Below are 14,455 nucleotides of genomic sequence, written 5' to 3' on the forward strand. Positions count from 1 at the left end.
ATGAATGAATGGTAAAGAAATTAAAGAAATATTGGCAACACTATAGCAAGGCAGGGATTTTGCCACTTTTTGAGGCAATTATTTGCTAGAGCAGCATTTGTGGAATGTTTTACTGTTTAAAAATACTGTTTTACTGTTAAAAAAATATACTATGTAACTTTCAATTAGCTAAATGATTCTAAAATGTGATTTGAAATAATGATAACATAGTTGTTATGTTTTTAAATTTTCGGTGTGTCACTAATTATTGGAAAGTGGAATCTCTGTTACTTGTACTGTTTTTCTATTAAAATAGGTCTCTGTTAATATGTTTGAAAATGCATCAGTGGGTTAATATATAATGTTGTTCAATTGTAGATGGACCAGTGCTATACTTTAGTGTAGGTTTGCTTTAAAAAATGAAGCTCGCTAAAATATATTCTTTGTCACAGGGAACAAACCAGCAAGTTAAAGCACATGAAGCCACCTCAGCAGTGCAGCATGTAGACTTATTGAAAGAGTGGAGTAATTGTCTGGAAAATAAGGTACATCTCCTGCTCACGTTATCTTTCATATTTAATGTTTTATTAATGGAGCACAGGTAAAATTCTGGAATTTAGAGTATTATCTAAGTACTCTTCAGTTTCAAAGGCAATGAAATGACTTAAATTTAAGAGCAAATCCAAACCAAACTGCCTCATACTTAAAAATAAACATTGAAGTAATTTTTTCAAGAATTTGTGGCATATTCATATTATGCTTTTAGCTGGATGCTTCTCATAAAATATTTCCCATTGGTTTCATCTCATAAAGGAAGGAGTTGAAGTTTTTAAATAATAGAACAGAAGACTTTTATCATTTACAACTGATTAACTATCTCTGACAAAGGCTGTGCCAGAAAATATAACAGCATTTCTGGGTTTTTTTAAAAAAATTGCTCATAGAACTGTATTGCATCACCACAGAATTAATTTCTCCTATATTTTATTGCAAAGTAAGGTTTATTCTACTTGTTGGATCATGAAATTGTATGTTTAAACTTATCTATAATAGTTCTAACTCCAGTCCTTTTCCTTCTTGTTCTTTCTTCTTTACTCCCCTCAGACAGACTAACAAATATAATAATAAAATATAGTATACTCCAACATATAATAATTTTTAACATTAGACTTCCTGAAATATACATTATGAGTATTCCTATGTTATATAACAATGAAATAAACTCACAGTCATGATGTTAGCTTTCTTGCATCCTAATAACAGAAGTCAGTATTGGTGTTGGGAGAGTACCCTCTTTTAAAAAAACAAAAAAACAAAAAAGGGTTAGTTGATTTTGCACAGTTTAATTACTGATGGTAGAAAAATGGATGTTTGTTTATCTTGGTATGATTTTACTGTTATTGATAGTCAAGGACAAGTTGGGTGGATCATAGATGTTTATCCTTAACAGTTTTTGATAAAGTTTGCTTTACATGGACATTTTTTTCTAGTTGCTCTCAGTTTCAAATATATAGAATGTGCCTTTGGCAAGACAAGAGGGTTGAATTCCAGGTGCAAGATATTTTTAGGGAGGAAATACAGTGATGAACCATGTGCAAGTTCTCGTGGATGACACATGCTGTGAATAAAATGTACTAGTTAGCAATCTTTTATGAAACTGTTCAAAAGTCTAGAAAGTTGGCTGAGAATTTTAAGGAAACAAAAGCATGGATTGATTACTTTCAGGGAATATCAACAAAGCTTTTCCCTCTTTCATTTTTTCCTTTGTGTGATTTCATTCATAAAATTACTACAGGCTGATTTTGGCTTTCATCACTTGTAGTTTCACTTAATTACTACACATATAATAGCTTCAGTCCTGGCCACAGAACACATCCCCAGTAGGTTTATTTTGTTTAAGAGACAAAGCAGGAGGACACAATTATCTCCATCTTACTTCTTTTGTAATTCATTGACCATGAGAGATGGCTGAAGCTTTTCCACATTTGGAGGAATAATTGTAGCATTTTTTTTCAGGTGGCCATGCTCCAGAATGAAAGCTTGGAAAAGAACAAGAGCATACAAACTTTACATAATCAAATTTGTAGCTTTGAAATAGAAATTGAGAGACAGAAGGAAATGTTGCGAAGTAATGAAACTAAAATACATCACTTGCAGGTAAGATTTTGGCTTTTCTTCCATTAAAAAAACCCCATAGAAACCATCTCCTTCGGTTTTGGTTTCCATGTTGAAGACTAGTCAAGTTTACAAACCTAAACACTTCCCCAGGAATTAGCTATCTCTGAATAGATACATATTCAGGAAAAATGGCTGTGCAGTATGCATCTTGATAGTTCCTCCTTGGTTATCTTCATGAAGTTATATGAAAACACATAGGTACAGCTTTTATGGTGAGAATGTATATCATCATTTGTAAATCCACATGTGTTTAAATGTCACTTTTCTACCTCAAATAGTAGCATTCGTTTATTAATGTAAATTGCACAGATATTGTATGTATGTTAGGCTGATTATTATTGTTTATGACTTTCTTTTTCCAAAGACAATAATAAAGGTAATAAAGGTACAGCTCTCTCCATATTTTAGTACTGCAGAACTAATTGATTCTTTTTGTTAAAGAAAATAAATTCTGGGTGACTTTTTAAAAATGATTTTGGGGGAGGGAGAAAGGCAGGGCATAGACTAATTTAGGTGTGGCTATGTGATTGAACCATCTATTGAGGTCATATTCTAGAGCATAAAGTCTTGTTCAGCAATTTTGTATCTTAAAAATATATAAGAAAATGTGATATTTTCACTGAATTTTCAAACTTGATAATTATGGAAAGAAAGTCATTCTGAAATGCCATTGGGTTCCAGTAAATCCTTTTCAATATGGTTAATTTCCTTTCCCTTGGCCGGAATAGCAAAGGCTTCAAAAGGAGACAACAAAAAGGTTTGCTTTTAAACTTTAAACAACTCCTTTAAGGCTTTTAGTTTCAATGAGTCAAGCAGCTCCCTACGATATATAACTTGAGCCAAGGGAGCTTCAGATAATGATCTCTCGCCCCCAGGACGATCAGAGGTGATAACGCCTCAGCTGCATGGCTAACAACTCACATTACGATCTTTTCAAGCCGAGCCGCTACGATCGCTGCCACCCGCACCCGATGGGAGAGGCTCCATTTTTAAAGGGTCCGAGGCTTCTTTCTCTCCCCTGGGAACACCGTCTGGGGTGGGGGCATCAGCGTCCATCTGCCCCACCGTGCCTTTTTATTCAAGGGGAAACTCTGCAGTATTGACTCCCCACAAGGCGTGGAAGTGCTGCTGAGCCGATTTAACTCATTAACCCAATTTAACTCATTACGCGCCTAAAGAGATATGCCTTTGCAGACTCACTAACCATGCGGTAGTGATCTGCATTTTATTTCTGGAACTGTGAGAGGCTTTTCTTTCCCCAAGCAGGGGTCTCCTTCCTGGAACCTGAGGGAAATCACCCTAATACATATGTGTGTGTGTGTGTGTGTGTGTGTGTGTAGGTAGGTAGGTAGGTAGATAGAGAGATAGAGAGATAGAATTATTCTATTTTGGACTGTTATTCATTAAGGAGGAAACTGTTGGCTTATGCCCTCATAGAATTAAATAGCAGCACCACAGCGAGCACCAAGGCCCGTGTCTGCCTGTGCAGGAAGCTGTCACAGGCCTACATCTTATTTCAACAATTCCTCCTTTCTAGACCTATGAGGTGTTCCAAATTTGGCTAATTCAGAAATAATAATATTAATAACAAAATAATAATGATAATAATAATAGGAACAAGAATAAGAATTCAGTATTCTTACATAACATTATACAAAACTGGGGAACATTGTTTTAGGGTTCCCTGGCCATTGCTGGTTCAGGCCCCTGGGCGTGCCAACCGCCCAACATTTCAGCCTCATTAACAATAAAATTTAATAAGCGGTCACAATGGCAAGCGGCAGTAGCTCAAGAGCCATGTCAAATTCTCAAAACAAATTGAAGCATTCTAAGTGTATCTCCTAAGCAGCAGAAAAAGACTCTAACAAGCGCCATAAGGTACTAGAAAAAACACATGAAGAAGTTCACGTGGGAGGATGAAGAAAATTCTCAAACCTCATCTCCTCCAGGCCTACTTCAACTCCAATCCCCCTCTGCAACCACCCCTAGATCTGTCTGTGTAATCCAGATGCAGCGCAGCTGCACAAGATCAGGTAGCCCATCTAGATCAGTACAAGTGTCTCAAAGTGCCTCTGTGGCCACATTGCCCCAACAGCGGCCAGATTCTGTCAATATGATGACTTACCGGAAAAGATCCCCACAAAGATGAGACTGTAGATGGAATTAGCAATACGCCCATGTATCTCTGCATGGGTACAGCATACTGCTCTGGCCAACAACAGAGCATTCCTTCTGATTGGAATTCCCTATAACTCCAGTCACTAAGCAGGACAGAGCATCCTTATCCTCAGGTGTTTCTCCACAGGAGATTCTGTAGTTTCAGATATACTCCCGCAAGGTATATAGAAGAAGCTATTGATCGGGTGGAGCCAGAGAACTCAGAGTTCTCCTACTCAAATTCTCAAATTCCAGTTAGATTTGCATCGGCTCACAATAAGACATGATGGTTGATGCTACATCTTGACGACTAAAACAACGCCGGCATCATTTTGTTTATAAGAATTCCATGGCATTATCTGTTGAGAGGCCACTTCCCCTCACAAGGATCTCCATGAGGGTCCAGGGGACATTTATGCCGATTATGGACCTCTTTCTGAAGTTGACTATTGGGCTTCCTTTTTAAGTTGGCAGCCCTCACAGAATTCTAGCAGCACAGTAACAGCGAGCGCCAAGGCCTGTGTCTATCTGGGCAGGAAGCTGTTGAGGGCCAGTGACTGCAGGATCACCCAATTGCAATACAGATCCTGAAAGGTGTTCTCTGTTTGGCCTCACAATTTGATTCCATATTCAGTCATCTAATTATGAGTTTGGTAACAGCACAACAATTTATGTTAGTAGCTGTGCACAGATATAACAAAAATATTATCAATAATAACAATATTAATGATATCAATATTATTATGAATAATAACATAACAATCGAATTTACCAAAAGGGGGGGGGGCAAATATCAAGAGGATTCCCTGCCTCTGTTTACATCAGTCCTCTGAACCAGTCAACAGTCCATTAATATCTCATACACATATAGATATATAGATATAGATATCTCACCTTGTGGGCTTTAGGTCAGAATCTTCAAGGGCAACCAAAAATACCCCCAGAGGACAATAAACCAACTCAAAGTAGGTCAAACGTCCTAGAGAGACCTCTAAGGCAACAAAGGATGCCAAGAGACACCAACATGAGTTAGATAAGCATATCTTTAAAAAAAAATGCATGAGGGAGGTTGAACAGAAGTCTCAGTCCTCTTCCCCAGCCAGGCTGGTCCCAGTTCCAGAGTGCTCACTTCAGCAGCACATATACTAAAATTGGAATGATACAGAGAAGATTAGCATGGCCGCTGCGCAAGGTTGACACGCAACTTTGTGAAGTGTTCCATATTTCACCTTGCCTCCATCCCTGGATCTCTCAATGCCATCCAGGAGAGCCTCAGAGGGACCAGTTCAGCCCAGGCCTTCAGCAGTGCTACTTACCTGACAGACAGTTGTGGGACCACGCCAGAATTCCTCCTTTCAGAGGATATCCCTGACAAATTGAAGGCCTGGAGGGACATGGCAACCTGAAGAGGCATCGCAGCCGTAGTACAGTAGAAGTTGATGGCTAGGCAGCCTCCACAATCTGACCTCGATTCTCACTCTATTTAGTTACTATGCAGAATAGACCTTCATTACCAGCAGGTACCTCCTTCAGGGGAGTATTATATAATCCAGTTACACATTCACATGATGCACGGGATGAGGGAGAACTAGAGAACAGATGGAACAGGTTGAGGAAGGGTCTACTCACAACAGTGACCAAAATTTGTCAGAGGCGGATCCCCTAAAAGGGGGGGGCATGTCAAACATTGAAGGCATTAAGCCAGACCACCAACTTTCAGGTCTGTTTCGCCCTCAGTCTTTTTTCAAGTCTCTGTTGTTTCAAAAAACAAAAGCCCCTACTGCCTGCCTTGATATTCCATTCTCGCCCCAACAATTGTTACTGTAAGGGGGGGGTCAGACGATTTAATCTTCTCCCAACCAATAATGTAAGAGGAAGTCATAACTGTCCCACAGAGGTTTTTGGACTTCGTCCAGAAACAAGGGGTCTTTTCAGTGGTGTATACCCCTCTTACAGGATATGATAGAAAAATTTTAATTTGGTTTTCTGATTCTGCTAAATTTCTCATCACCACAATAGTAGATAAAACAATAATGGCGATTATCATCCTCCTCTGCAATTCCAACGGAAGCAGAAGAGGCTCTCATGTTAAAGGATATACAGGTTGTCTCCATGTAGGGCATGTCAATCTGATGTGGGGGCCATAAGAGCGGAGTCAGCCGCATCCCCCCCTTTTTTTTACTAGATCGTCTCTCAGGTAGCTCTGCTATATGAGGGAGATTATCTCAAATTCCAGTATCAGGGCACACAGGGACGCCACGAAACTATTAAATTATCTGCTCAAGCCAGGGCATCTCAGGTTACTCCTCGCCTACTGCTATGGCTCAGACATTGGCAAGCAGATATCACACAACTAATGGAAGCTTGCTTCCTCCCCAATATAGGGAGATAATTTGGTTGGTGGTGCCCCTGACCTATCTCTGATAAAGACTAGAAGCAGAAAATAAGTTCCTCTCTTTTCATAGACCCCCAAATAATCCTTCCCAGCCTTTTGAAGGGTTCCTTCGTTCCCTCTACTACGGACTTTTTCTCTCCAGACTCCAGGGACTGTCTGGACGCATGAATCACCAACAATCAGATAGTTTCGGATCTGGAGATAGAAACTGAAGGGGAGGGCAGAGCAAAAGAATCTCTTGAGGAACATGAAATCGAGGTCTCCGAGGCACAACATAGGCCTCACGACTGTGCCCCTATTGGTGGAAGGCTCAAGTCTTTCACGGACAGATGGGATGTCTCTACCTCTGTTTCCTGGGTTAGAGATATCAGAAGATTAGGCCTGGCTCTCCCCAGAACCTTTGCATTACTTGCCCTCTCTCCAGGGATCCTGTTAAAGGGAGCATGATGGAGACAGCTATTGTTCATTTATTGGAGATCCAGGCAACCGACCTGTAGCACCAGATCAGCAGGGGCAATTTTAGTTTTAAAATGACTTAATCGATCCATAGTTCATAGGTCGCTTAAGATGAGTATACTGAACTCCATACTTCTGACCTTCAGAAGGGGTGATTTTCTACCCTCCATTGACTTAATGGAGGCCCATCCCCACATTCCAATTAGATCCTCAAATAGCAAACCTCTTAGTTTTTGTTGTAATACTCAACGTTTTGAATACATTGCACTGTCCTTTGGGTTGTCATTTGCCCAAGGTTCTTATGAAGGTTCTGATGGCTCTGGGTATCCATCTCAGGCACACCTGTTAGACGGCAGCGTTATTTATATGACATTTCATTATTATCTTGTTCATATAAAGAGGCAAAGGGGTGGCCTTACCATCGGTCATCACTAGGAGACACTTGCAGTCCATCTCTCATCACCCACGCATATGCAAGTTTTTTGCATCGGGCTACAATCTTACGGCCTCCTGTAGTGCATTGATATCACACGTGGGACCTCAACAGGGTCCTTACCGCACTAAAAAAAAAACACCTCCCTTTGAGCCCCTGTAGACCATGCGTCTCCATTCCTAACATACAAGGTGGTTCTCTTGGTTGCCATTACATTGGCCAGTTACATCTTGGATCTAGTAGCCTTGTCAGTTAGACAGGAGCTCTGTATTTTTCACACAGACAAAGTGGTCCTTAGTCCAGATCCATCTTTCACCCATAGATAAATTTGGGTTTCCACAGACCATAGGAATTGATACTCCCGTACATTTGTCTGAAACTGACATAAAATCTGGCACGACAATGCCACAATCTAGATGTAAGGCGAGCTTTCTGCATATATTTCAACCACACGATATGTGTTAGGAAACAAAGGTTCTCTTTGTTTCTTTTCAACCACTCACCATTGGGTGCAAGACCTCTTCCTCAATGACCAGTAAGTGGCTGAGAGCACAGTTCCCAAGTCCTATGAGACACAATCTCTTCCTTTACCCATCCTGTACGTCCTGTACTTATTCGACCTGGAGCGCTGCGATGTTGACAACATGGGCCACAAGTGCCAATAGAGAAAATTTATAAGGCGACAACATGGGCCTCACCATCGCCTTTTATTTAGAAACTATTAGAATGATGTCTTCGCCTCTACGGAGGCTGCCTTTGACAGGAGAGTGTTACAAAGGGTCCATAGGGACCAAGAAAAAGGGGAATCCAAACCAGACAGAAGCCTTCCCGTAGGACACGCCAAGCTTTGGTATGTCCCAAACAATGGATGCTCTGAACAACTCCTCTGGAGAAGGGGCGTTGGTACTTACCTGACACGCCCTTTCTCTGTGAGCTGTGAAGAGCATCCATCCCCACCCTTATTCGTCTGGTGGGATGCTATTCCAGCCAAGTATTAGAAAGGGTGAAGGAGAAGAAATATTTCATCACTTTGACTTCACCAAAACTGGGGAGGCTTGGGAGGAGTCCTGTGGAGGAGGAGGAGCATCCTCTCAATTAAAGCCTGGCCTATCAGACGAGCGACAGAAGCATCATCCCAAACAAACAATGGGTGCTGTTCACAGCTCACAGAGAAAGGGCGTGTCAGGTAAGTACCAACGCCCCTTCTATGATGGGGGAACTGGACTACCGGTCAACAGAGGAAAAAGCATGCTGCACTAGAAGGAGACGTTATAGTGGGGGAACTGGACTTCCGGTCAGCTCCAGAATTGAACAGGGCGCTTCCAGTTAGGATCTTTGTGGCTCTTTGAGTATTTAAGGTTGTTGACCCCTGGTCTATATCATTAACCATAAATGTCACTGTTTTAACCCTAAATTTCACTGTTTTCGTCTGAGCTTTGAGGGTTGGTGTTTTTTTTTTTTGTATATTAAAATTCCCTCTCACTGGCTTCTTGAACTTCCAAATAAGGCATAATCAAGCCACATAGAAGGCAAAAGGTGTCCTCTTGTTTTCCTTCTAGATCAAGATGAAATTATCTGCCCTGGCCAGTTATTTTGCAACTCATGGATACAATTGATTAAATGAAGTAAAATGAATTGTTTGCTTAAAAATCTTAACCATGGCTGGGAAATACTATAATTTGAAACTGATTAGGAGTTGTCATCAGTGGTGGGAACTGATACAGAATGATTCAGAAATCACTTACAATTTCTTTTGCCTGCTATAACAACGTAGATACAGTAGAGAACATTATAGTTGGAGTAAATATTCTATCTATGTTGGGTTTGAATAGTATACTTGTCACTTTAAATCCTGTGGTTTCAATTGCTTCCAGTTAAAATTTCTGCTTTTTCAAATTGTATGGGGCAAAGTATTGTATTATTGCTCTGGTGGTGCAGTGGTTAAAATGAAATATTGCAAGCTAACTCTACCCATAGCCTGGAGATTGATCCTGATGGGCTCAAGGTTGACTCAGCCTTTCATCCTTCCAAAATTGGTAAAATCAGGACCTGGATTGTTGTTGTGAGCAATATGCTGACACTGTAAATCACATAGAGACCGCTGTATAGCACTATGGAGTGGTATATAAGTAAGAGGCAAAAGTCCTATTGATATGTCTTGGCCCACTAAAGACTAGGAATCAGACCTCCTTTCCAGTTCCATGATACATTTATATTTTGCAGTGATGGAGCTGGTACAGTTAGAGAGGAACAGAGAACAAGTTTTGTTGGGATTTTTCAGCCCAAGATTCTTCTCAATCACATACTTGCTGTTTCACACATCTCTGTTGATTTTGCCTGGCCAAAAAGAATATAGCAATATATCTCTTTTTTCACATTGCAACTATAATAGTAATACATACATTTCTTTAAATTTTATTTTCTCTTAATTGTTTTTGCATTAATAAGGTTTATTAGATGGGTGAGTAATACCAGAGTATGGCACTAGGCAGTCATGTCTGGTTTATTTGAAATTCTTACATAATTACTATGTAACTTTATTGTACAGTATTAAGTGTTCCTGTATATTATTTTCCTTGAGGTTCTTCTATATTTATGCAATCTACTTTTTTTCTAAAAGCGGGTAATAGATAGTCAAGCTGAGAAGCTGAAAGAACTAGACAAGGAGATTCGACCTTTCCGACAGAACTGGGAAGAAGCAGACAGCATGAAAAGTAGTGTTGAGTCCCTCCAGAACAGGGTGACTGAACTGGAAAGCATTGATAAAAATACTGGGCAAGGAGCTAGAAACACAGGTAAGTTTGAACATGAGATGGTGAAGTAATGGCAGATTCTGACAAATTTAGACATTCTGAAATGCGGCTGCCCTCTAACCTCTTCCTGGATATCTATTTATTTAACCTGACTCTTTGATTAATGTGCATAATGTTTATGTTAGAGTGTTTATGCTGCTAAACCAACTGGGGTATTCTCTTGTCAAGTCCCATTAGAGCAAAGTGGCATATATAGTTTGCTAAGAGCCACATGGTTGATAATGCTATGAGTTAACTTTTCAGAATTCCAAAGAAATTTCATTTTTTTGAAATACAGTATATAAAGTATGTATTCATAAAATGAATAGCAATTGTCTTCGGAAGACATCATACATGTTTAGTTCAGAGGAATTTTTCTTCTGAGCAACACAATGGGATCTGATAAAGTAAAAAGGTCATTGCCTCATTTGAATGAAGCAATAGAGCCACCAATTAGCAATATGATATGTACCTTTCTAAGAGGCTCACACAATACTGTTTAGTCAATTGAAAGACAAATTAGCATATAAAAAGGATTGCCATCTGTTAAAGCATCGTGAATTACTCTTCATTCATTACAGAGCAGTACTATAGTCATTCAGAGCTTAAAGTTCAGGTAGGATTCGCCTTGATTCTTCTTGTGATTGACATTTCATAAGCTTCCATCCCAAAGAGAGGAAAGTGACTCTTGTACAGTAAGCATGGAGAATTGATTTACTGAGGAGAATTCTAAGAAAGATTAAAGCCTCCAATAATATTAAAAAAAAACATTCAACTAGAATAATAGAACATTTAAACCCCAGAAAATATTATTTTACTTTCTACATATGTGTGAAAATATAACTGCACACATATCTTCCCCACATATACAGACTTGCATTTTACCCATTGGTGCATCTTTCCTCCAGAGACTAGATTTGCCTGTACCCTGCTGGCCTGCAACAAGACCTTAAAGACATGGTTGTGTCACTGAGCTTGGAGATCCAGATGGGGTATATGACAATTCAACATGGCCAACTCGCCACAGCTAACTTTCCACCTCCAACTCACCACAGCATACTCGCACAGGATAACTCACCATGGCCAACTCACTGCAGGACTAATATCAAAGAAATGGTGGAATAGAATCATTAAAGAAAGAATGCAAACAAAGGACAGAATAAAATGTGAATGACAAAATTAGAATATTTTCTAATTATTTTAAATAATTTGAATTGTTAAATTGTCCCACATGAGTTGTCCTGTGGCAAGTTGGCCACAGTGAGTGGGCTGTGGCTAGTAAACCGCAGCAAGTTGGCTGCAGCAAGTTGTCCCATTCCATCCAGATGTGGCATTGATTTGTTTGCTGGTTCTTTTGGTGTTTTACTTCAGTTGCTGATTACTTATTTAATTCAATTTCTATGGCCATCTCAGTCAATGACTCTGGGCAGCTTACTATTCAATATATATAATTGTTATCTTGTTTGATGATATGTTTAAATGCTGTTAGGTGCCTAGAATCATTCATTCGGGATGGGTGGCCAAATAAATTGAAATAAAAAGTATAAGTACATAAATATTCATTACTTAGTCACATTGCAGGAAGGAAGGCTTTTATTTGTATGGTTTTACAGATGTGTAACTGATTCACAAAATTATTTCTGAAGTCTGGTTTTTATGAGACCTAAGTATTAATTTGAAGGTGTTTTCACTAATTTCACCCTAAGCTTTTTGCATGTTTTATACTATGGAAACACCTTTTGCTAAGATCCATCAAGTTTGGGTATTCTTCCCACTGAATTCTTGAGTACTTTATAGCCACTCATTGTTAAGCAACTACCTTTGTCAGCTACCAGTCCCAAATATGGTGTAATAAAATAATAATTTTGCAACCAATACATGCACTGATGACCAAATTTTGTCCATCTGATTATGCCTGCTGGAATGATAATAACACTGGTATAGCTGTACAAGAGATCTTTATCTGAATGATATGGAGCCAACCAGTGATTTTGCAACAAGGCTCACATGTTCACTTAATGATCATATTTCTGAAAGACCTAGTTGTTGGAACAAACTCAGTTACTAAATAAAGAGTGGGTGTAAATCAGGGGTGTCAAACTCAGCTGTGTCATTTGACGTATTGGGACATTTTTCCCTTCATTAAACTGGGGGTGGGGTGGCCAACGTGATGCATCAACCCCACAGGCTGAGAATTTGACAGACCTGGTGTAAATGAAGAAAGAAGTGCAGCATAATGGAAAATCTCCTTTTATTATTTTTTAAGGTTTAAAGAAGCCCCTTGTTTTCTTTCTAGGTCTTCTAGAATCACAGTTATCTAGGCATGATCAAATGTTAAGCGTTCATGACATCCGTCTGGCTGACATGGATCTCCGATTTCAAGTCCTGGAAACAGCAAGTTACAATGGAGTATTAATCTGGAAAATTCGAGATTATAAACGTCGAAAGCAAGAGGCTGTTATGGGGAAGACTTTGTCCTTATATAGCCAACCATTTTATACAGGATACTTTGGCTATAAGATGTGTGCCAGGGTTTACCTCAATGGAGATGGGATGGGCAAAGGGACACATTTGTCTTTGTTCTTTGTTATAATGCGGGGAGAATATGATGCATTGCTTCCTTGGCCATTCAAGCAAAAGGTCACCCTTATGTTGATGGATCAAGGACCTTCTCGGCGCCACTTAGGAGATGCATTCAAGCCAGACCCCAACAGCAGTAGTTTCAAGAAACCCACTGGGGAAATGAATATTGCATCTGGTTGCCCAGTCTTTGTTGCACAAACTGTTCTAGAAAATGGAACATATATTAAAGATGATACTATTTTTATTAAAGTCATAGTGGATACTTCGGATCTACCAGACCCCTGACATATAGCAGAAAGGCAGATTCAACAGAAGACAACTCCATTTGGGGCTCTTTTTTATATCTGTCTTCAATGAGAGGTCCTTAAAGCTCAGAGAGGACCACTTTATGTTAACAGAGGAAGAGTTTGGAGGTATAACTTGCATAGGGTCCAATGGCAAACATAGCAACCCATTAAGAAACCATAACTGTGGTGTATTTTTTAAATTAATAGGAACACTTCAAGTTCTGACAAGTTACTTAATCCTCACGAAGACAAAGATCACTATCAGAAAAGCTTTTTGTAATTTATTGACAATAATTTGGGAGAGAAAAAAAGTATCTTATGCTGAATATGACATCAGACTTTACTTTCATTTTAACTAGAAAATAAAAGTTCACGTGGGTTAGCTAGAACCTGTCAGCATGTTAAGTAAAAAAAGAAATTATGAAGTATTGTTGCAGTTAAAGATATTATTACTTTGAACATCTAAGTGCAATGTTGTCTGAAATATAGTATATTGTCTATTTTTAAGGCCTCATCTGGTCTCTGTTTTAAAAATTACTTTGTCAGAAGACCTTGACAAAAATGTCTAGATCTTCTTGAAAGTGTCTAAATCAGAGTCATATTTTTGTTTAGAGTTCTATTAATTGCTACAGAAAACATTTTATTTTAAAACTGTTGATAGACTGATATTTCTTGGAAGAAAAAAAGATCAAATGCAGGTTATCACTTGTGATATGAAAAGAAACTATTCAATACTGCTGTTATTTCTCTTTAGAAATGTAAACCTACAATATGTCGTAGTTAATGACACTATTTCAAAATTAAGAAAAAAAAATCACTCATGGATGCTGTGCATCATTATCAGATTTATAATTTTCACCCTAAAATAGGGCATTTGTTGAACTTTGGAGTTCTAAATGGAATCCTGTATGTTTTTAAAGTTCTGCCTCATGCGCTCAGACCAAGCTCTATGAAATAGATGTGTGTATATAAACATATTATATTTTTTGCTAAAGCATAAATGTGCAACATATTTTTTGGGTTTGACAGGAGGCGTAGTGCTGAGTAATACCTATATGGGAAACTGCTAATTAATCCTCTAGGTAGAAATTTTTCTATCTTACAAAGGATATCCGTTAGGAGAAAGCAGTGTCTTAATGGAGATATGGTGGTGTGCATGCATTCATGTGCCTTAGCTGTGACGTGCTGCTTTATA

General features: G+C 38.9%; 1 protein-coding gene and 1 non-coding gene across 3 annotated transcripts in view; both read left to right on the forward strand.

Annotated features, from left to right (window-relative positions):
- Window positions 1-14,056, forward strand: part of TRAF3 (TNF receptor associated factor 3) — a 95,369-nt gene extending 81,313 nt beyond the window's left edge. Inside the window, exons 10-13 of one of the 2 annotated variants that reach the window (XM_026698543.2) lie at window positions 432-524; window positions 1,996-2,136; window positions 10,219-10,393; window positions 12,687-14,056. In XM_026698543.2, the coding sequence (XP_026554328.1) occupies window positions 432-524; window positions 1,996-2,136; window positions 10,219-10,393; window positions 12,687-13,258 (981 nt within the window). In that variant the 3' untranslated portion in view covers window positions 13,259-14,056. The remainder of the gene's footprint in view (window positions 1-431; window positions 525-1,995; window positions 2,137-10,218; window positions 10,394-12,686) is intronic. The other variant, XM_087922219.1, reaches the window with a different exon arrangement.
- LOC113435358 (U6 spliceosomal RNA) lies at window positions 5,436-5,542 on the forward strand. The gene has a single exon (XR_003373907.1). It is a non-coding gene; the product is annotated as a U6 spliceosomal RNA (small nuclear RNA).
- Window positions 14,057-14,455: the final 399 nt, after the last annotated feature.

Source organism: Pseudonaja textilis, chromosome 1 (genome assembly GCF_049901715.1).
Source record: "Pseudonaja textilis isolate UNSWEBS1 chromosome 1, rPseTex1.2, whole genome shotgun sequence".
Lineage (NCBI taxonomy): Eukaryota > Metazoa > Chordata > Lepidosauria > Squamata > Elapidae > Pseudonaja > Pseudonaja textilis.